The sequence below is a fragment of the Rhinopithecus bieti genome, unplaced genomic scaffold, assembly GCF_001698545.2.
Source record: "Rhinopithecus bieti isolate Rb0 unplaced genomic scaffold, ASM169854v2 scaffold_27006, whole genome shotgun sequence".
Classification (NCBI taxonomy): domain Eukaryota; kingdom Metazoa; phylum Chordata; class Mammalia; order Primates; family Cercopithecidae; genus Rhinopithecus; species Rhinopithecus bieti.
The window spans coordinates 1,588,603-1,612,424 of record NW_016813373.1 but is presented as its reverse complement, the minus strand read 5'-3'; the positions used below and the strand labels follow the sequence as shown (position 1 = coordinate 1,612,424).

Sequence of the window (23,822 nt, the reverse complement as noted above, 5' to 3'; positions counted from 1 at the left end):
AAAAAAAAAAAAAAAAAAATCCACAACTGTGCTGAAGGGTGGTATGACAAATTTATAACTTACAACTTAAGTTGGTCTTCAGTACCACCAAGCAATCCTTCTGTGTTTTAGCTCCCTCCCCCTTTCTCCAATGCAGAATTCGCATTTGCCATTCTTAAAGTCTTTACTCTATGCTTTGTCCACCTGTGCCCTGCAGATGGCACTGCCTTCTACTTCACAGAGAAAATTGAAATTGGCTCAGTTCTGCTCCTTACCTGCAAACTCAGCTACAGCTGCATCCATCCTTACTCTCCTTGGAGGAAGGTGCCTCCATCTCCTATCCTATAGTCATCATTACTTAGAGCTACAATCCTTTCTTCATGGCTCAATGCCTGCTTCTAGGCAGTGAGCCCCTGAGATCCCACACCTTATCTCTTCAGGCACACCATCCACTACATAGCAAATATAGTACTGATTTTAACTGCAGCATAAAAATTGAGGCCCCTTGAGTGGTCTCTCCCAGATGGAGCTGCATACATACCAGTTCCTGTGACTCCTTCAAGCTCAGTGCTCCTACGTGAATTACCACCTGATCCAGCCTACAAAAGAAAAAACACTGCTGCATCGCTTAGAGTTTAGAGGCATGCAGAAGGGCTACACTATCCTGGTTTGTGCTGGTTTTAGCAGTTAACTGACACCTTATTAATCTCACTTATTTAAGTTCTATAGCAATATATTTAATCTACCTAAAGGGGCTTATGGTGATCTTTTTAACATAGGTCATTGATATCAAAGTCTTGTTATGTTACTGAGAGGTTGGTTGTGATTTGACCATGTCTAGGATGATTCTGATTTCACAGGAGAGAATATTCAGCCCCAGAGGAGGTATTTAAAGGCAAGGTTAAAATGGTATTCCATTTCTTCCTTTCTGTAGGAATACAGCCATTTCTGCAATGCCTTCATTTAGAACCAGTGGGAAGGTGGTATGTTCATTCAGTATCATGGAGGTTTCATATCACTAACAGCAGGAATATATGCTGAAAACTGTTAAACGTGTACGTAAATGGGATTCATCTCTCATTAAGTTAGAGGCAGAGGATCACAGAGATAATTTAGTCCATGCCCATTATCTTAAATTGGAGTCTGTAGAAATTAATCTTATATACATGCTTACATAAAACATTTCTAAGTTGTGATAAAAGACACAAAATTTAAAAATCAATTCTAGGTTGGGTGCAGTGTCTCATACTTACAATCCCAGCACTTTGGGAGGCTGAGGTGGGCGAACTACTTGAGCTCAGGAGTTCAAGACCAGCCTGGGCAACATGGCAAAACCCCATCTCTACCCAAAATACAAAAAATTAGCCAAGTGTGGTGGTGTGTGCCTGTAGTCCTGGCTACTTGGGGGCTGAGGTGGGAGAATCACTTGAGCCCAGGAGGTGGAGGCTGCAGTAAGCCAAGATCATGCCACTGCACACCAGGGTGGGCAACAGAGCAAGACCATGTCTCAAAACATAATTAAAAATAAAAATAAAATAAATAACAAATAAATTCTAATGGAAGTAAATGATCTAGTTTAATCATGGTTAGAATCAATTTATGTGTTAGATATTACATATGATTTTTGTACGTAAATGATATTGCATATATTCATATGAAAGTGCTTTGCATGTATCTGGCATTGGCTAATATTTGTTGACTTAGATCAAATGTAAATTAAAAAAAATCAAGATGCCAATGGTGAATCAAGCACTAGGGAAGAAATCTAATTGGGAGGTGGTACAACATAGCTGTTAAGAACTTATATCCCAGAGTTAGAGTCTTGAGCTGGAATCCTGACTGTTACGAACCAGCTGTGAACTCCTCAGAAAGGCACTGAACATCTTAACTTCAACTTCCTGTAATAATTCAGATAATAACATTACCTGTCTCACAGGGCTATTGTAAGGATTATGTGAGTTCATGCAAGTAAAACACAGCATGGTACATGACATAGTAAATGCTTTATAAATATTAGCAATTATTACTGTTAAGCCTTAAGAATAGAGACTTAAAGAAAAAAAACAAGTTTGGGAGAACAAAAAAGAAAAAAAAAGAATAGAGCCTTTTAATGCTGCAAAAATATAGAAAACAGTAAAGAATCATTAGGGATTTTAAAAAATGTTCAGGGAATAGAATTTAAGGTTCAACCAAACAGAACTTGAAAAGCAATAACTGATTAAACAATATATGAGTACTTATTTTGGTTAAGCATTGTTTTAGATGCTGTGTTTGGTGGTATATGTGCATGAAGATAGGTATGATACTGAGATATTTTGGTTGGAGATAAAAATAAAGAGTTTCCTCAAAGAATACAACCAGGAACTAGTCCTGTGAGAAGTGAATTCACTATAAAAAGCAATTTCCTATTTTGCAAATCTCCTCAGAATTTGGCCAAAAGGGGATATTTGCTCTGACACCCTGATGTTCATTTTTGGGGGTACTCCATGTTCCCAACTAGGGAGAGGCCACAGTGAGAATGGTCTTCTCAAAGTGGGATTAGTAATGTTCAGCTGTGAATGCAGTCATCCCAGTGAGTCTTCTGAAGGACCTTGAATAAACACATGCCCTCATGAGGCAGAGACACCACATTCCTGTTTAGGCCCAATCACTGAGTCCTCCAGGGGTTCTTGGCTAGCTATGTCTTAGGTAAAACAGGACCTAGCTGGGAAGTGACATGATCAGTTTTGTATTTTTAAAGGATAACAGAAGACTTCTGAATGGGAAAAGGAGGGCTGACTGACCTGTTGAACTCTCACCAGCAGTTTTATTGCAAGACCCCTTCCTTCACTACCCCTTTCTCTTGGCTCAGGTGAAGCCAATCATCCATTCGCGCTTCCTCTTTCTCCTGGGCTGCTAGGCACAGCTACCACTGTTGGAAATTTAAAATACAAATTTCCTAGTAATCTCCCAATCCAGGAGGAGGTTCCAACAAGCCTTCTGGCTATCATGACTCATTTATCTGGAGTGGCTACTCCAAATATTGACTATTCCTGTCAAGCTCTAAATTCTACCCAACTCCTTGTTCTGAGCAGATGTACTAGAGTCCCAGAGACCAAAGATGAAGAAGCTTTCACAAACTCCCTTACCCTTCCTCCTCTCCACCTGTGCACAGGGCTACATCACCATTTGCTTTCCTCCTAGCTGCTGCTTTTTTTTTTTTATAAGACTTCGTTCGGCCTGCTCTGTCGCCTAGGCTAGAGTGCAGTGGTGAGATCTCAGCTCACTGCAACCTCCACTTCCAAGGTACAAGCGATTCTCCTGCCTCAGCCTCCTGATTAGTTGGGATTACAGGTGCCTGCCACCACGCCCAGCTAATTTTTGTATTTTTAGTAGAGACGGGGTTTCGCCATGTTGGCCAGGTTGGTCTCAATCTCCTGACCTCAGGTGACTGCCTACCTCAGCCTCACAAAGTGTTGAAATTACAGGTATGAGCCACTGTGCCAGGCCTTCAGCTGTCTTCTAAAGCTACTCTGTCTACTTTGGGTTGTGTGGATGGTCCCCAGCTTATGATGGCTTGACCTTACAATGGTGTGAAAGTGTCATTACACTCCCTGACTTATGACAGGGTTATGTCTTTAAAACTCAATGTAAATTGTAAGTTGAATCAATTTCTGATCAATTCATCAGGACGTAATCCTATCACCAGTGGAGGAGCATCTGCATTTCAAATCCCTAGCCAAAACCCCCTATCCAAGACCTTCCATCAAATGTATCAATTCACCACTTTTTTTTTTTTTTAAAGAAGAGTTTTCCTCTGTCACCCAGGCTGGAGTGCAGTAGTGTGATTTTGGCTCACAGCGACCTCTGTCCCCCCGGGCTCAAGTGATCCTCCTGCCTCAGCCTCCCAAGTGGCTGGGACAACAGGGGCATACCACTATGCCCGGCTAATTATTTTTTTTTATTTTTTGTAGGGACAGGGTCTCCGTATGTTGCCCAGGCTGGTCCTGATCTCCTGGGCTTAAGCAATCCGTCTGCCTTGGTCTCCCAAAGTGCTGGGATTACAGGCATGAGCCACTGTACCCAGCCAAGGTTTACCGGTCTTTTCTGTATCTTTAATCTCTTCTCCCATGGCAGTGTCCTTTCAGCATAGAAACACGCTCAACATTTTTCCACTTAACAAAACTATGCTTCTTTCAATTTTGCTTATTCCTTCCTTTCTAATGTACTACTCCATCTCTCCTTCCCTTTGCCAGAAAACTTTCTGTGAGGATCAGCTGCACTCACTGCCCCCACTTGCAGATGTCTGTTGCATTCTGTAACTCACTGCAGTCTGGCTTCTCTGCAATAACCTGACTGGCCCTGCTCTTTCAGAGGTCATCAGTGACTTCCTATGATGTGTCAAACCTAGTAGTCTTCTCAGTCTTCCTGTGCTGACTTTCATGGTGTCTAATAGTTATTATAACAGATGTTATAATTAACATAGCATCTACTGCAAATAGTTACAATGAATTCTTACATTAGTGTGAATGTGTTTTGTGAACTGTGCCTGCCAGGCACTGTTCTAATCCTCACTACAACCTCATAAGTGAGGTACTATTATTACTTCTATCTTAGGGATGAAGCACACAGAAGTTAGGTGATATGCCTGAGTTCCCAGAGCTAATAAAAAGCAGAGCTGGGCCTCAAACTCAGGCAGTTGGGCTCTATGGCCCCTGCTCCACTGACAGTCTCTGAAATCATTCTTCTTCCTGGCTGCAGTGACAGGACTCACTCCTGACTGGCCTCCTACCCTCTGAGGGCTTTCTGTCTCTGCCTACCTTTCCTGTCCCTCATTTTTGGTACTGTTCTTAATGTGTGCCCTTAGCCCTCCTGTTTTCATACTCTGCCCATTGTCCTTAATCTTTTTGGACCCTAGATCTGACAAAATTAACTGAAAGCTGATGCCTCACCAGAAAATGGTTCTGTGGATATGCACTCAAATTTGGCACATAATTTCAGGTACTGGAGGTGCCCTGAAGCCATTAAGGATTCCCAGGGACACTATGGGCTTCATACTGACCACCTCTGCTCACTTGGAACTTACCTCTAATCTTTTACCTCCACCTAAGACAACATCAATCACTCCCTTTTTCTTTATACATTCATCAGAAGGGTTGGGGTGTTAGTTTTCATGATCTAATATCCCCACCAGATGGTCAGCAACCTGAAGGCAGAGCCCTTACTTTATACTGCTGGTGCCTAGCACAGTACATAACATATAACAACATAACAGAAAATCAATAAAACTTAGTTGGCCAGGCACGGTGGCTCACACCTGTAATCCTAGCACTTTGGGAGGCTGAGAGGGGTAGATCATGAGGTCAGGAGATGGAGACCATCCTGGCTAACACAGTGAAATCCCATTCCTACTAAAAATACAAAAAATTAGCCAGGCACGGTGGCATGTGCCTATAGTCCCAAGTACTCGGGAGGCTGAGGCAGGAGAATTGCTTGAAGCCGGGAGGTAGAGGTTGCGGTGAGCCAAGATCGCACCACTGCACTCCAGCCCGGATAACAGAGCGAGCTCCATCTCAAAAAAACAAACTTAGTTTACTGGAAGTGCTTTTGGAACTGATACTATCCTGTTTGTTCAACCATGGCATGAATTGGGTGTTACAAAAATATATCACTGCACGGAAGTTTATGGACTACAGAAAATCCTCCAACAGCACAAGAGGAAGCACCATAAAAGAGCACGTTGAGTCAGATGCATAGAGACCTGTAAGGAGAAGTGGGCCAATACAAGCATCAGGCACTCATCCCGAGAAGGGAAGGGGTGTGAGTTGCTCAGTGGAAGAGCCAGGTGACCAGCAGAGTCCATTACCACCCTCCCCTCTTATCCTTCAGCCCAAGGACGGGTAACTGTGAGGGGATTGGCCCTGTAGACAGGTAAGCAGTTTCCCAACAGAACCTCTGGGTGGCAGGTGTGTCTAGCACTCTGGCTGCCCTTCTGCACAGAAAGGGAGGGGGCTCTTCTCCAAGAAGCCAGGATCCCCAGGGCCCTGCTCATCTTCCCACCAGCTGACCTCAAGCCCCAGCTCTGACCAGAAAGCAGGGAGGGTATATCCTCTGGGGAAGAGGCTCACTTAATACAGCTATGACCAAAGGGCATTTTTATCCTCATGCAGCCACTTACTTGTCCTTCCCTTTTGTCACCCACTCCTCTGCGACCTGGCGACGCTCTGAGATGCTCAGGGACAGGCCTTCTCCCGTTGTACCATTCACTGTTCAAACAAAGAGTAAGTCAGTGGGACCAAGGAGCACCTCTGCTCCTCCAACCCCAAGTCCGAAAGTGCAGGGTAAGAAACCGCTGCACTGAGGATGGTCAGGAGGGGAAAATGCCACGTTTCCATTTTCACTTCAGGCTCCATCTTTTTTCCACTTTCACCTTGTCAAAGGCAGTGGGAAGGTTAATTGTGACTTGTAATTATAAATCTGACCTTGATATTAGGGACAGTCAGCAAATACTTTAAATAAAGACAGAGATGACTGCCCACATTTTACATCAATTTCCAAACACACTACCCAGTTTTATATCTGGGCTTGAATGGCAGAGAAATCAACACCATCCAGTACCAGGATGTCAAATAAGTGGGAGTTACTCATGTGGGTACTTTTATATACTACAGATCTCAAACTATCTCCATTTATAGTTTGACATGATGGTAGTGCTCTAGGACAACTTGTTTTTTAAATAAATATTTCATAAAAAAGCACAAAGGATATTAATATTTCTTATACCAAGTGCTCTTACATACCCACTTACTCTAACAACCCAGCAAAGTAGAAATTATTTTTCTCATTTACAGATGAAAAGATAACATCTGAAACAGTAAATAATTTAAGTTTGAATCCAGAGTTGTGTGATTCCAAAACTCATCCTCTTTCCTCTTTTCCTTCTACTACAATCATTTCTTTTTTATTTTTTTGAGACAGAGTTTTGCTCTTGTTGCCCAGGCTGTAGTGCAGTGGCATGATCTTGGCTGACTGCAACCTCTGCCTCCCGGGTTCAAGTGATTCTCCTGCCTCAGCCTCCTGAGTAGCTGGGATTACAGGCACCCACCACCATGCCCAGCTAGTTTTTTGTATATTTAGTAGAAATGGGGTTTTGCCATGTTGGGCAGGCTGGTCTTGAACTCCTGACCACAGATGATCCGCCTTCCTCAGTCTCCCAAAGTGCTGGGACTACTGGCATGAGCCACTGCACCCAGCTTACTACAGTCATTTCTTAATGGATCACAGAAAGATGCCTATGGCAGTAGGATACATTACTGAGGTCTGATGCATATGGTGGCACTCTGGATCTCTAAGTACTCAGCACTGGGCTGGAAGAGGAGAGGTTCGGGAGGCAGGGGAGGGGAGTTGGAAAGTATTTTTAACCACTCCTTTGGGGTCTTGACTTCAAGTGTGCTCTGTCATAGGGATGTTCCTGCTTTTTCCTCATACCCAGGGGAGATCTGCTGCCCTTTGTGGAGTAAGAATCTGCCTTCTCCACTAAGACTTAGCGCTGTAGAGGGACATTAAATGGTTTTGTAATCAGGTCTCGGTTTTGACATGTGGCCCAGGACACTTTTTCACACAAGTTTTAATCTGCTCTGATTATTATGACCAGGTACCTCTAGCTCTGGAGGGGCTCCTGTTGGCAGAGCAATAGGTCAGGGCCAAGGTGTAGTGTTCTCAGAATAAAAATGCATTCAACGGTCCAAAAGCCCAGAACACCACGCAAGGGACAGCCCAATCACAGGTAAATATAGTTGTCAGGCTTAAAATGTTCAAGATCTAATTTTTTTAAACTTTCACTTTCTATGAAATAAAAGGGGATAACTGCTAGTCCTGTGATTTCTTTGTGTGCTACCTTTACAGTATTCCTTCCATTCACAATTTGAAAGGCCGGGGAAGACAGAATAAAGCCCATTCTTAAGAGAGAGAAGAGGCTGGGTGCGGTGACCCATGCCTGTAATCCCAGCACTTTGGGAGGCCAAGGCAGGCGGATCACCTGAGGTCAGGAGTTTGAGACCAGCCTGTCCAACATGGCAAAACCCTGTCTCTACTAAAAATACAAAAATTAGCCAGGTGTGGTGGTGTGCGCCTATAGTCCAGCTACTCAGGAGGCTGAGGCAGGAGAATCGCTTGAACTTGGGAGGCGGAAATTGCAGTGAGCTAAGATCGCACCACTGCATTCCAGCCTAGGGGGGAGACAGAGCAAGACTCCATCTCAAAAATAAATAAATAAATAAATAAATAAATAAATAAATAAATAAATAAGAAAAGAGGGGTTAGTTGTTACTTAAGAGGGTTTAGTTATTATTCTACCACTTCTTGGCTGAAAGGCCTGGGGCAACTTAGAGTATATCTGAGTCACATATTTTCATCTCTAAATGGGGATAAAAAATAATACCTTAAGTATTGGCACACTATCAAATAGGTAATCTCTTAAGGTGCTTTGTAGGTCTAACATTGGTGGGTCTATAAATTCACAAATTTTAGTTAGCTTAGCCAGGCTCCATCATAACTTGTGACACCATGACTCTATGACCTCTTGGCTGGTAACCAGGTGACATATACCTTCTAAAGACTGAGCTGGAGACATGCAGAAACATCCCCAAAGTTGACTTACCAAAAATGTTCTTCACTCCCTGTTCTTTCACAAGATAATCCACATACTGACCAATTACTGAAAAGTTGATTTCTCTAGAAGACATGGGAAAAATGGAAAAAAATGGCATATTTAGTCTTTTTCAGATTATTATTCAACAAATCCTCAGGTATATAAACTGCTCCCTCTTGCTAATAGTTATTAAAAATCCACTCCATTTGTGAAATTCTTAGCCTGCTGTAAATAATGCCTGGGTTTTTTCCCCCCCTGAATCTGGTGATTTCTCCACTCAGCCATGTATGCCTCACTTCTATGAGCAAAACACTATTAGTTATCAACACAGGCTTTATACTTACACCTCATCACAAGCAGTATTTAAAAAGTAGTTATGGAACTATCTCTTGCCCAACACTCTCTCTTTAAAGCCCATATGGCCAGCGCTTTTGCCCTTTTGGGGGAAGAATGATGGTTGGAGACCTAGTTAAATGAGAACTTAACATTTGCCATTTGATCCCAAGTGCTGGGATTACAAGTAGGAGCCATCATGCCTGGCCTGTCCCTTCTTGTGTTTTCCCACCCTACTCTTAGGGTACTTAGGTCTATCTTCATCACTGGAGGCCATTATCCATGATCAATTATTAGGAAGTCATTACAGAGGATGGAAACATTCATTTCTTAGGCTCACAAGACAGGAAGAGTCAATCTTAATATTATAAGAATTTTAGCACTTAATATTTGGGACAACACATGGAGTCTTAAACCCATCTGTATTTGCTGGTTTTATATTGCACAAGGTTAGTAGTTAGAGAGGAACTTTGTCATCACTTTGCCTCTCAAAGGCAGAATAGCAGCATCAGCATCCAGGGGACTTTATTATACACGTGGAATCCCAAGCCCCACACAGTCCTGCCCAGTTAGAATCTGAATTTTAACAAGATCCCCGTGTGATCTGCATGCACTTGGCAATTTGAGGCACACTAACCTTGTTAAGGATCTGATGCTTAAGATTAATGTCTCTTAAAATCATACTGATTTCAAAATCTAGGCACTGACTCACAAATTGTATTGGGCAACCTGTCCTTAATCAAAATGTAGGAGGGGAATGATGGCCAATGAAGAGTGAAATCCAAAGGAAAATGGTGCAGCAAGCCTGGGTTAAGTGGTTACACTGTGCCCATGGTTACGCTGCCAAGAACACAGAGTGCTAGCCTGCGGCCACTGCACTTTTGTCCACAAGGCCAGAGAATCCTAATTGAAGTTTGGCCTTATTAACATTCTTTTCACCTTTATCTACTGTAATTCCTTAAACAACAAAAATAAAACAAATAAACAAAAAATCTGATGCATCTAGGAAACAAAGACATCAAATTGTATATGTCAAAAGGAGTAAGAACAAGAAGAGGAAAGCTAGAGAACAGCTGACTCTGAGGTTAAAAGGAAAGCTACTAAATGCAAAGAACACACAGGCAATCATGCCTATAATAAGCTCAGAGTAAAGATAGCAGGCCTGAGCCTTCCGCTTGGGAAAAGGTGTGTTAATGCAATTATAAAGCCTATAAGGGGAGCGAACTCCCTCATTATGGCACATGCCCCATATCCTAACACTGCTCCCTCCTGGCCTCAGTCTGCACCTGGAACAGCCCAGGTGTTCAGCAAAGGCTGGGCAAAGGAGTGGTGATGTGGGAACTTACAATGATAAAATCACCATGAGCTCTGCCTTTACAAGCTGCTTAGCACCACACTTGCATAATAGTTTGAAATTTCACTATTACATTAATTGAGTAAAGAAGATAGTATACGTGATTAAAATAGCAAAATATAATGAAGGCTATGACTTAGGCAAAAATTAATTGTATGGGGGCTCAGAAGAGGGACTGATAAATGACAGCTAGGGAGGCTGGAAAGCAGACATCAAAGAGCTGAATCTAGATAAACAGGACAAAACCCTATGATCCTCCTTCCCTCCTCCAACTTTTTTTTTTTTTTTTTTGAGACAAGGTTTAACTCTGTCACCCAGGCTGGAGTGCAGTGGTATGACTGTGGCTCACTGCAAGCCTTGACCTCCTGGGCTCAAGTGATTCTCTTGCCTCAGCCTCCCAAGTAGCTGGGACCACAGGTGCAGCTAACTTTAAAATTCTGGGTAGAGATGAGGCCTCACTATGTTGCCTAGACTGGTCTCGAACTCCTGGGGTCAAGCAATCCTCCTGCCTCAGCCTCCAAAGTGTTGGGATTACAACTGTGAGCCACCGCGCCCGACCCTTCCAACATTCTTGAGAGATACTGTTTGCTTGGCCCTATTCTAGTATCATCCTCTTTTAAGGAGTTGGCTGCACACTTAGGCAGGTCTAGGCCAGCATGTGAAACTGGAAGCTCTTTTTTCCTCCATGAACTTCACAGTTTGATGGCCTCATTGGATAGTGCTTCCACCTACACTCACCTCTCTCCCTCAGGTCTTGCTGGGAGACAGGCTATTCAGCTGACAATTTCACTCCGGGTTAGAGGTCTAATGGGTTATGCATTATCTGCCCCTTCAAGAAAGGAGAAAGTAGTTTGCTGCTTCTTATAAAATGCCCCTAACCTATAAGAATGACACTAATGGCAGAATTTTGGGGGCGGTGGCCATCATCCAGAAAATGTTCTTGGACTTAAGTCCTTTTGGAACTACCAGACCTCTTCAGAGAGATCTAGGTTGAAAAGGGGCTAACTCTAAATGTGTTTGACTCTGACATTATATTTTTTCTTTAAACAAATGAGTATTTGAAAAGCCAGAAAAATCTAACAATGTCAGGGCTGCTGGGTATGGTGGCTCATGCCTGTAATCCCAGCACTTTGGGAGGCTGAGATGGGTGGGTCACTTGAGGTCAAGAGTTTGAGACCAGGCTGGTCAACATGGTGAAACCTCGTCTCTACCAGAAATGCAAAAATGAGCCAGGTATATTGGTGGGCACTTGTAATCTCAGCCTGTAATAGGGATGTTGAGGCAGGACTGCTTGAACCCAGGAGGTGGAGGTTGCAGTGAGCCAAGATGACACCACTGCACTCCAGCCTGGGTGACAGAGCGACTCGGTCTCAAAAAACAAAACAAAACAAAACAAAAAACCTCAGGGCTACATTTTCATACAGCTGGAAATTAGAAAGAGCAGCAGCAGGCCCACTTCAGAGGACTGGATGCCCCCAGGTCCCTCAGGCATTTCAGATCCCTGCCTGACTCTGCAGGTGCAAGTTTGCAGCCTTGGGCTGGGATGCTCAGCAGCTCTAGGCACAAGTGGGGGTGAAATCATCCAGGGCTGCTACCACATTTGTTACACAGGCACCCAAAAGGCAGGGTGAGGGTGAAAATAATTCTCCATGAGGACTCTGTCCATTTTTGTTTTTTCTTTTGAGACGGGGTCTTGCTCTGTCACCCAGGCTGGAGTACAGTGGCATAATCACGACTCACGGTAGCCTCAATCTCCCAGGCTCAAGTGATCCTCTGGCCTCTGCCTCCCCAGTAGCTAGGACTACAGGTGCATGACATAATGCCCAGCTAATTTCTGTATTTTTTGTAGAGACAGGGTTTTACCAGGTTGCCCAGGCTGGTCTCGAACTCGTGGGCTCAAGTAATCTGCCTGCCTCGGCCTCCCAAAGTGCTGGAATTACAGGTGTGAGCCATCATGCCCAGCTTGTCCCTTCACTTGTTTTCCCACCCTACTGTCATGGTACCTAGGTCTGTTTTCATCACTGGTGGCCATTATCCATGATCAGTTACCAGGAAGTCACTAGAGAGACTGGAAACAATGAGATTGAATTTTTCTTCTGCCCACCCACTGGGCATTTGGAGCTCAGTGCTCACAGAAGTGAGTTGACAGAAGTCAATTCACTTGAATAGGCTGCACTGCATCTTCTCTTCTTTCACAAGCCCCAAGAACGCATCTAACAACTGGGCACATCAGGGGAGAGTGACCCAGAACCAAATTCCATGCTTGCTGTAGTCATTTTTATATTTAAACCCAGTTTAATGTCTTAATTCCAGGGGATTCAGATTCTTTGCATTGGGTTTAGATTCATGTCTTGGGGCTTTTTTTTTTTTTTTTTTTTTTTGAGACAGGGTCTTGCTATGTTGTCTAGGCTGGCCTCAAACTCCTGAATTCAAGTAATCCTCCCCTCCCACTTCAGCCTCCCAAGTAGCTGGGACTACGGATATGTGCCACTGTGCCCCACTAATTTTATTTAACTTTTTTTTTTTTTTAATTACAGGAGCTATATAGTTTACTTAAGTACATACAATAAAAAAAGAAAACCCACTCAGGATATCTCTGGAGATGATTCCTCTTAATTTGATATTCTTCTACTCACAAATACACATTATATTATTTTCTTGTATAAATATGGCCATATTAGACAGTTTTATATTTTTCACTCAGCATTCTAATTTTAACATCTTCCCACATTTTTAGATTGTCCATACTATACCGGCTAAACATTCTATTTTATGGATGAATATAACTCCTTTTTCTAATTGTCTGTTCTTAGACATTTAGCTTGCCCAAACTATATAAGCAGAAGAAAGTCTTCTGGTCTTTTTGCCACAAATTGAGGTCCAGAGTGGGTGGATTGTGAAACTGCAGGTAGACTCTACAACTCTTCTCTTAGAGTAAAAGTGTAATAGAATTTTTCTGAAGTGGCTTTTCAGGGAGAAATCCCTATTGCTCTTTGTTTCCTCTCCTGGCGCACAAACCACCATGAAAGACTTTCACTTCATCTGGGAAGACAGAATCCACAGGACAGGCTATTTTCATACCTGACATGATGTGGCATGCATATTAGAAAACCTGATTTTCCATTTTCTTTTGCCTTTTATACATATCTCTCAGCATTCAATCAGATAGGAGTTATACGTACTCTTGGCAAAATAGCCACCTGGTTATTTTAAAATTCTTTCAGCAGGGAGGCAGGCAGGACTAACCTGCCCACCCTGCTGGAGGTGGAAAATGTTGTTCTGGGAGTCTGGGTCCCCGCGTCCCAAACACTGTTAGAAAGACAATAATCTATGCCAGTCTGGCTCAAGCAGGCCAGGCCTTTTCTCACTGGGGTTAACAGGTTTGTTTTTACCAGAGGGTGTTGTAAAGATTCCCAGGGTGATGCCAAGAGCATTTGAGGGAAAAAACATAACTTTTGTTCTTAACATTTTAGATCTGAAATGGACTTTCTGTTCTAATGACTGTGAGCCTGCCCAAAGAAAAAGTGACTTCTTAGAACAAACAAGGAAGGCAAGTCTTGGCTGGTGTGGTGGCTCACGCCTGTAATCCCAGCACCTTGGGAGGCCGAGACGGGCAGATCATTTGAGGTCAGGAGTTTGAGACCAGCCTGGCCAACATGATGAAACCCTGTCTCAACCAAAAACACAAAAATTAGCCGGGCAGGGTGGTGCATGCCTCTAATCCCAGCTACCCAGGAGGCTGAGGCAGGAGAATCGCTTGAGCTTGGGAGGGGGAGGTTGCAGTGAGCCGAGATTGTGCCACCGCACTCCAGCCTGTGAGACTTCGTCTAAAAAAAAAAAAAAAGGCAAGTCTTTCATTAGACTTGCTAGTGTATAAAAAGGCAAGGGCTGGATAGGTAGAGAAATCCTCCCTTTCTAGCTGTGTGGCTTGGGGCAGCTGGGCTAGCCTTTAGGATCTCAGTTTCTTCAACTGCCAGGACAGAGATACCTATGGCTCCCTCACAGAGCTGTTGTTAAGATTAAGTGGGAACATGTAAATGAAATGCCCACATGATGACTGACATAGCATCAATCAGTGTTCACTTCCTTCCCTTTTTCTTGACTCTCAGCACTAGTAATTCCCACAGTATATTCACTCATAAAATAACAAAAGCTACCACAACTATGCCACATGCTTAAGATACAAAGATAAATAAGATAGTTTCTCAGTCTTTGTGTACTAGCTGGTATTCAGTATCTATTGAATAGGGCTAAGCAGCTCAAAGCCTGCTGCAAGACACAGGCAAGTAACAAAAAGTTATTGTAATAATTATAAACATAATTTTCATGCAATGAAAAAAGTGTGCTATGGGATCACATGGGAAGAATATGGACAGGGTGCTATAAAAGGGTCATCTAACTCCTTTTAAGAGAATTGGGGAAGAATTTCTAAGGATGGTTTTGATAGATGAGTAGAAGTGTTCAAGTGGAGCAAGAAAGAAGATGGTGGTAGGAAAAGGCAAAGGAAACAGAATGAGTAAAGGCATGAAGGATAGAAGAGGTATGGTGACAAATGAAGCAGGAAAGGTAACTGTGAAGGACTTCCTATGCTATCCCAGGGAGTCTGGGCTTTAATCTTTAGACCAGCTCATCTCAGACTTTAATGTGCTAAAGAATCATCTGCGACACTGTTAAAATGCAGGACGGATCTGTGGTATGATAGGGCCTGAGATTGTGCATTTCTACCAAGTTCCCATGGTGGTGGAGCAACTGGTCCATGGGCCATATGATGGGTAGCAAGGCTCAGACAAAACAGTCAAAAGATCCCTAAAGAGGAGAGTGACATGATCCGATTTATTTGCTAGGATAAGCTCACTGAGCTACAGCGTGGACGATGGACTGGAATTACACGTACTTTCTACATTCTTATTTAATGGTGATCCCCACAGTATCTCCAATGACATAACACAAGAGGACTGCAGACTCTTAAGAGTTGGAAAGGGTTATAGAGATAATGTGGTTGAACTTTCCTTGGAGAATATGAAAGAGAGCCTTTTTTTTTTTTTTTTTTTTTCTGAGACAGAGTCTTGCTTTGTTGCCCACGCTGGAATGCAGTGGCGTGATCTTGGCTCACAGCAACCTCCACCTCCCAGGTTTAAGCGATTCTCCTGCCTCAGCCTCCTGAGTAGCTGGAACTACAGGTGTGCGCCACCACACCCAGCTAATTTTTGTATTTTTAGTAGGGACGGGGTTTCACCATGTTGGCCAGGATGGTCTTGATCTCTTGACCTTGTGATCCGCCCGCCTTGGTCTCCCAAAGTGCTGGGATCACAGGCGTAAGCCACCATGCCTGGCCAAGAGAGCTCTTAAAAGGTGACAAGATCTCCCCAGGGTCAGAGAGTTAACTGATGGCAAAGCTTGGGATCCAGGACCAGATCGTTTCACTAAGATCTACTTATCCATGTTCTTTCTGCCAGCTACCCTACTCCAGGACATCAACCTATATGCAGAACGCTGAATTGTTACTGAGCATTCATTGGAATTGAGAAGAAATAAAGGATTTAGGGAAATAGTCCTTGTTCAGCCACTCAGAATTATGGAGGATATGTATACTGTACATGCCAGGTTAGGAGAACTCCCACAGTGGCAGGTCACCTGGCAGTATTTCCAGGTATTAGATTCCATGTGCCCCTTCCTTCCAACGCGTGTCTTAGAAACATGCCAGAAGTGCAGATTCCCTTGTGGGTAAGTACATTAATGCCTACATGTTCTTGGTGGGTGTTCCAAAACTACTTTGTATCTACAGGAATGTTTGATGAAGCAGGTGGTGGGAGAAAAGGGGAACTAACATGGCTCACATGCCTGTCTACTCTGTGTTATACACTGACCTACACTATTTAATTTGTTTCTTAAAGAGCCTACACATAATGCATTCTTTTTTTTTGATTTCACACCTCAGGAAAGTAAGGTTCCTAGAAGAAAAATACAGAATTGATGAGAAAATAGTAAAATGGAAGCAGCAGGACCACAGGTTTTGGGAAACAGAAAAGATCCAGAAAAACAGTCATTTTTGTTATCTCTAATCATAGGATCTGGCCTTCCAGGAAAACAGCAAAACAGGGAGGAAGAACACACTGACATTCTCCATGGGTCCCTGATGAACAAACAAAACTGTTTTAAGAAGGCACTTCCAGGATAAGAGGGGTCTTATTAAAAGGTTAAAGTAGCATGGACCAGATGCAGTGTTAGGAGATTACAGGCAGGATCTCACTCTGTAACAGGAAGTAAATCCTGCCGATTCATGCAATCACATGTCTTCTGTTTTGATCTGCGAACAAGTGACTGATGCATTGAGAAACAGCTGATGCCAGTCTTTCTTAAAACTTGTGGAAAGGGGAAGTAACAGAAAAAAATTATTAACCAGCTAAGTAATCTAAATGCCATATCAGCGAGAATCTTATTTAGACCTAGTACGGATGTGATTTTTCATGGATCTTAGAAGTCAGAAATCTTGGACTCACTGGAGAGTCTCTAAGGCAGAACTGCAAAATGGCCAGCTTTGAAGGAGAATACTAAAAGACATAAGAAATTTCATCTCCTTTAAAGGGGTAAGATGAAGGTTTATAAATTCAGCAAGACCAAAAAGACAGTCCCTTGTAAAAGGTGTATTAAATACATCTTCCTTTGGCCTCTGTCTTATGCTATAAAGGCAGTTCAAACTTTTTGACCTAAGTGCATATTGACCCTGTGCTAAGCACTGTTGTATGAATTATCTCATTTAATGCTTATAATTCATTATGTAGGTATGATTATTATACTACACAGAAAGAAAGGAGAAGATTAAATAAACCAGCATTCTAACTGTTGTGGCGGCCTGACTCTTCTGACGGGTCAAAAACATACAGATCCAGGAGGTGGATGAACTCTCTTTTGTCGGGGTGATGTTCAAGGAGGAGTTACACATAGTGCATGGCTCCCTATGTCACAGGGTCTTTTTATTATCTGATTTTTGAGCAGAAGGACTGCCACTGTATTCATCTGGAGGTCAAAATACTTGCTTGGGGTAATGATTAGTCAACAATGAACTGTTGTTACTTCCCTTCCCCCGCTGCCCAACATCTAGTCAATGTTGAAATGAGGCTGTAAACATGAGTAAGGAGTCCATCTTGCAGATAACTTCCCACTTTCCTTAGGGTAGGACATTTTTATCAAGTCTATGAACAGCCTGAAGTGGAATCATGCTGATGTCTAGAGATAGGATCCTGAGAGGGGCTAGATCAGTGCTTGACATCCAATTATGCTAAAATGGGATTGTTATCCAATGCTACTGGTGCTGTTTAGAAAGGCCAGAGCTGTCGTGAAATCCAAGGAGAATTTGCTCTGTGGCTCTACAGACACTGAGAGAAAGGCAAGCTGCCATTTCTCACCTTCTCCCTTTCTGCAAGGTGATATAGTGCTTCTCTGACTTTGGGGTCAGAGATAATAATGCCTCCCCAGACTTGGGGATCAGAGATAGTGCAGAGGGATGACAGACAGAAGCTGCCTTTTGGCAACAGTTCCACGGAGATGCAGGGTCTTAAGTGACTGTTGTTACAAAGAACTTTTCTTTTTGGTTGAATGAGAACTGATCCCTTCAAGGCCCCAAATGATAGTTACCCATTCTCAGTCATTGGCGTGATGGTTGCAGCCACAAGACCCTGAAGTTTCTTCTTTGGGAAGGCCATTGAGCTGCTGGTAGGTCTGGAAAACATACAATGTAATTTCTCTCTTTCTTCAAGGAATGTCAATGATAAAACTCCTAGGCAAAGTCCATTTCTAGTTTAGAACTGTAAAATGTGCTTACAAGTACACAAACACACAGAGCAAGTACAAGACAGTGAAATTTTAGAGCCTAATTCTATTGAGGAGGAAACTTTAAGACAGGAGTGGGTAGACCTGAGAAAATACTATGTGGACAGCCTCCCATTTTATCTACACAGATGATGGAAGCAATCTAAAACCTCAAAGGATAGAGGTAAACAGCAGTAGACCCAAGAAAGAGCTTGAACCTAACTCAGGTAAGTAAAACATACAGTGAATTATAGTCATGCCTCAGTATACACAGAAAATCAGTTCCAGGACCCCCGTGTATACCAAAATCCATGCCTACTCAAGTCACGCAGTCAGCCCCAGCCTGGCATATGAGAATTCTGCATCCTGCAAATACTGATTTTCTATCTGCATTTGGTTGAAAAAAATCTGTGTAAATGGACCTGCACACTTCAAACCCATGTAATTCAAGGGTCAACTGCACTATTACTTAAACTGAAATATGGTCATAAAAGGGGACATTTTCTCTTTCCACTGTCTTCATTCTTAGAATCTCACCTAAAACAAACCTGTCTTAAGGTTTCATCTTGATTTATATAACTACCTTCAGATTTACCTAACTTTTCATATCCTACTTTTGCCCAGTTTTGTCCAGTTTTCCTAGTTTTAGTTAACCATGTAGACTGCATATTCACACCTCCCTCTTCCCCACTAGAGCAGGCTCCCAGGACAGGGATGTTTCATTTGTCTTTGCTCTCTGCAGTGAGTCCTCTGCTTGACACCAGGTGTTCAAGAGAGAAGAGTATGTGGGTGACTGAATGAGGTGTTCAGACTGTGGCTGGATCATGGCTTCCGCAGACGGGGAGCTCACTGCTGAATCAAACTCACACCACTCATTTGGGGCCAAAGGATCTCTCACCATCTGGCAGAGAGTGTACCTGCCCATAATCAGTGTAAAAGACTCTGAATGGGCCACAAGAAGCAACAGAACAGACTGGTTAACAGCCTGGGTTCCACAGGCAGACCACCTGGTTCAACTCGCAGCTCTGACATTTGCTAGTTATGGAAGCATTATTGTTTTCTGAGCTATAAGACATAAAAAGCCACAAATGCAATTCCAAACCACAAATTTAATGTCTAACAATTGAAAATGAAAATAAAATATAATCAGATAGTATTTGATGACAATTCTACAAAAGACAGTGGCCTTGTAGCAAATAAAGAGATGTCTATAGGTGACCAACAAGAAGGGTTATGCTATAGTTCTGACATTATTGGCACATTCAAAAACCCAATGCCCACTATACTTAAATCTAATCCACACAATGTAGTACTTAGTCATGAGCTATCTTGTTTTGTTTGCTCTTCTAATTGTTCATCTTATCTTCCCAAATAGGAGAATAAACTTCTGAAGTACAGCGACCACATCTTCTATTTTTCTTTCCCAAGAGTCTTGGCTCAGGTAAGCCCTTGAGTAACACTGACTGCTTTCAGTAGAAAGACAACATGATACTTTCCTTGCAAACAGACATGTTCCCAGCAACAGTTGCTGTTGCTCCTAAAATCAAGTCCTGCATGTAGCTTTGCTCTGTATTTCCTAGTTCAAACATGAGACTAAAATCAGATTGGAAGTTCAGAAAGATGAATCCAATAACCTGGCCCATGGGAAAACACAAGATAAGAAATCATAAGATGTGGCTCTAATCACTCTTTGAGCTTCATGTGACTACCCTCAGTCCAAAAGCATGCCACTTAGCCTCTGAGCCTTAAAGGCCCATAACCTAGGCCATCTCCCTGCCAGGAGGGATGTTTAAGCATCAAAGAAGATTGATGCTATGCCTGCTGTCTATCTTCACCTAACACTCCTACAAGCATCTTGACTTAACATGCTGAAAGGGAACCTGCCATCTCCTTTGTTCCTTACTGTAGAGGGGCGAGATGGCCAGCTCTGGAGTCAGACCTCATGGATCTGCATCCTGGCTCTACCACTTACCAGGTAGGTGACCTTGAGCCCATTAAGTAACCTCTTTCTGCTTCAGTTTCCGCTTCTGTAAATGAGGATAATACTAATTATATTTCATAAGGTTGAAAGAATTAAATTAACTAATTCATGTAAAGTAATTAACAACGTTAGACACATAGTGAGTACGTGTTCAGTGCCCTCCATGAAGTCTTGCCTGATGTGTATAGGACAGCAGAAAATACTATCATGCCCTTACCAGCATCATCTTCCCAGTTATCTTTGCTCTGCTGGTGCCTCCTTTCCAACTCTCACTACTCTTGTCTATTTAGGGACTAAGTCATTTCAATTGTTATCTTCTTCCTCTGCTATTCCTCCTTTCCTCCTTATGACTTTATAATTTGCCCCTTTGTTACCTCTTATCTAGACAAATAGGCAAAACCCCAGGTCCACAGGGCCCAAGAAGGTTCAAGTGATAAGAGTCCTGAGAGCTTGAGTCAGCATTAAACATCTCCTAAATCCAACACTACTAGGCTGTTCAGGCTAAATAAAACTCCATAGTCTTGTGCTTTTGCCTGCATTTATTTCACACTAAGGACAGTAACACTGATGTTCTTAGATTCATCAGAAGCTGAAATTGGCAGTTTTATATGAGTCTTTGATGGAAAGAAATAAAACTAATTACCACAAATGTAGTTTGATTAGTTCAAAAATTCAAAACACAGGGTCCGTGGGAGTGTAGGATAGGGATTAGGAATCACTGTCCTAATCCCTTTTCTCTTCTCCTTCAATCCACACCAGTTGTCAGGTTAATCTTCCAGTGAAACCAGCATTTCTGGTCTTGTCTTTGTCCTGTTCAGAAAATGCCAGTAGGCTAAAGACCCAACTCCCTGGGGTCTGGGTCTCTATTCAAATCTTCACGCCTGCACTGCACTTGCTCAGCGTTCTGTTTGCTGTTCCTTCTACCTACCTTTCACTGTCTGTCTGCTTGCCTTTGTTCCTGTGGTTCTCTCACTTCAATCTTTTCAGTCTGACCAGCTTTTAAAGCTCACTTTATCCATTCCAGCAGGTATAGCTTAAAACAAAACAAACAAACAAAACAAAACAAAAAAACCCCTCATTTTAAAAGCCAGGGGACTCCCTGATACCCGAGCCGAAAATAATTTCTTAAACCTCAGAATTCCCCAAATTCTGGTTTTCATTAAAGACCTTACATCGGAGTTATTAAGCAGGGTGGTTTTGGCTCCTCTCCTAGACTGTCTGCCATCTGGGGGCAATGACAGCTTTGAAAATTTCTTTGCACAGAGCAACACACTAAATAAGTAAAAATTTGCTGCCTTTGCAAACTGTGAAATGCCTACAAGAAGAAATGGGATAAAAACGACTTTGGCCAGTGTGAGGGCTCACTCCTGTAATCCCAGCAATTTGGGAGGCTGGGGTGGGCAGACCACCTGAGGTCAGGAGTTTGAGACCAGCCTGGCCAACATGGCCAAACCCTGTCTCTACTAAAACTACAAAATTAGCTGGGCGTGGTGGTGCACGCCTGTAGTCCCAGTTACTCAGGAGGCTGAAGCAGGAGAATCGCATGAACCCGGGAGGTGGAGGTTGCAGTGAGCCGAGATCCCGCCACTGCACTCCAGCCTGGGCGACAAGAGTGAGACTCTGTCTTAAAACAACAAAAGCAAAAACAAAAAAAAAAGTCTTTAACAGAGAATATTTTTAAGATTCAAGTTTTAATAAACTTGGGAATGTTATACTTTGAAGCGTAACAGAGAATTACCAATATTTTTAAGATTCAAGTTTTAGATAAACTTGGGAATGTTATGCTTTGAAGTTTTCAGAGCTAGTAGCTAAAGAGAATGGCTCAAATGTTCTCCAGCCTAAGGCTTAATGTGAATTTAGAATATTATTATTGAAATATTGGGAGGGTGTATTACACTTGAAATCTTATACCTCCATCCACAGATAAGAACACTTAGTGCAAAGAATTAAAGCTGCCTAAGTCAAAGTTTTTTAAATGGCAAAGTTGTTGTTTTTTCAAGAGACAGAAAGTAGGGGTAGAATGTACCTCCCGGCAGAGAATATCTTAAGCGACAGGTACTCGGAGAAGAGGAAATACAAATAGGGATTTTTTAAAAAGCAGAAAACCATCAATTTCTCCTAAAGTGAAGGGGGGATGTATCAGATTTAACTTTAAGCTCCCTTCCGCTCAATTGCTAACTCTATTTTTGAGGAAAGGACCTTCGGATACCCGGCAGATACGCTGTCTGCAAACAATCCGGGGGAGTGGGTCCTTCTGCCCTGGTCTATCCCGACACTTCTCGCATTCACACCTTTCCCAGCTCCGTTTCCTAGCGTATCTGCCTTCCCCCTTTCCTCCGAGTCCGTCACCGTCTCACCCACCCGCAAGTCAGGCCCCAGCGCCCCTCCACCGGAACGCCCAGGTCGTCTGGCCGTCTGCCTCCGTCCGTCCTCGCCCGCGCAGTCGCGGGCCGCACCCCCCACCAGGACTCCGCTCCTTCAGTGCCGCCGCTCCGCCTGGCAGCAGCCGCCGCGCTTTATATCCGCTGCCGCCCGTCCCGGGCCCACGTGCCGCCACGCCGGGGAGCCTGGGGGTTGTAGTTCTGCGCCGCCGCCCGCGAGGCACGCCCGGAACCGCCGGCCCCGAAGCCCCAAAACCCCGAAACGTTTTGCACACCTGGAGTCTGCTCTTCCCCGGTGTCACCTGAACAACGTGGGCTGAAGTGACTCCGGCGCAGCGCCCCCGCTCCCCGAGGATCGGGAGCATCCGAACTGGCAGCCGGGTGCCCGAGAGCACGCCGCTCACCCGCGCCACGCTGAGTGCAAACGTCTCCCTGTCTCGTCTGCAGGCCAGTCCTTCCTGCGTGCGGACACCTCCTGGGCTCCGCTGCGTCTTAATTTTCCTTCTTTTGCGCAGGGCTTTGCAATCCCCGCTATCTCGTGGTTCTGCGTTGTGAGGTTTGGGCTGCTGTTTCCGAGGCGTGCGGACACACCCCAACTGCCCATGGGCGTTCAGCTCTCTTCCGGCTGACGCCGCTGCACCAGCCCTGCAGACTCGCGTGTTAAGGATTGATGAGCGAATTTTAAAGTGAATTATCTACTCATTCAGGAGCTTTTCTGGCTTCTTTTGGAGAATATCTGAAAGAGTTTTGAAAGGGAAAAGTATTTTTAACCCAACCGCCTCTACTTTCAGGAATATCAGGAGTCTGTTATTCTAGGATCATGTACTGTGTTAATAAACCAGGAACAGTGCCAGAGACAAGTCCTCAGTCTTCTCTTGCTGATGTGATTCCACCTCAGTTTTCCGTAAAAGGCGATGGCTGATGCTTATTATTACATTTAGAGAAACTAAATTGTTAAAAGGGCTTTCCAATTTGCAAAGTGCTTTTAAATGTATTCTAATAGTTCTTGCATGGCACAGAGCACCAGAGATAATAGCTAATAAGTACTGTGTTCAGTGCTTACTCAGCCTGCACCATTCTAGCCGTTTTAAAATTTAATTCCTAAAATAACCCCATTGGTGGGTCATGTTTTATAAATGTATATGTTACAGATGAGCAAGGATCATTCCATGTTACAGATCAGAAACAGGTTTAAAGAGTTGAAGTAATTTGCCAAAGCCATAGAGCTGGTTAAGCTGTGGTTTGATTTCAAGTAGTCCAGAAGCTTGTGCTTTTAACACTATGTTATCCTGCAGGAAAAAAATAAATAAATACAAAAGGAAAGAAAAGAAAACCCTTAGATACATGAAGCAAGTT

At 43.3% G+C, this 23,822-nt stretch overlaps 1 protein-coding gene across 6 annotated transcripts in view; it reads right to left on the bottom strand.

Annotated features, from left to right (window-relative positions):
• Positions 1-23,064, bottom strand: part of NPL (N-acetylneuraminate pyruvate lyase) — a 40,276-nt gene extending 17,212 nt beyond the window's left edge. For 2 of the 6 annotated variants that reach the window (XM_017848071.1, XM_017848076.1), the window contains exons 1-7: positions 22,447-22,559; positions 21,014-21,118; positions 20,077-20,131; positions 17,931-18,014; positions 8,618-8,691; positions 6,137-6,224; positions 521-578 (exon numbers count right to left, since the gene is read on the bottom strand). In XM_017848071.1, coding sequence (XP_017703560.1) covers positions 521-578; positions 6,137-6,224; positions 8,618-8,691; positions 17,931-17,998 — 288 coding nt within the window. In that variant the 5' untranslated portion in view covers positions 17,999-18,014; positions 20,077-20,131; positions 21,014-21,118; positions 22,447-22,559. Of the gene's footprint in view, positions 1-520; positions 579-6,136; positions 6,225-8,617; positions 8,692-17,930; positions 18,015-20,076; positions 20,132-20,728; positions 20,896-21,013; positions 21,119-22,446; positions 22,708-22,741 lie in introns of those variants that run through there. The other 4 variants (XM_017848073.1, XM_017848072.1, XM_017848075.1 and 1 more) reach the window with 4 other exon arrangements.
• Between the last annotated feature and the right edge of the window lie 758 nt (positions 23,065-23,822).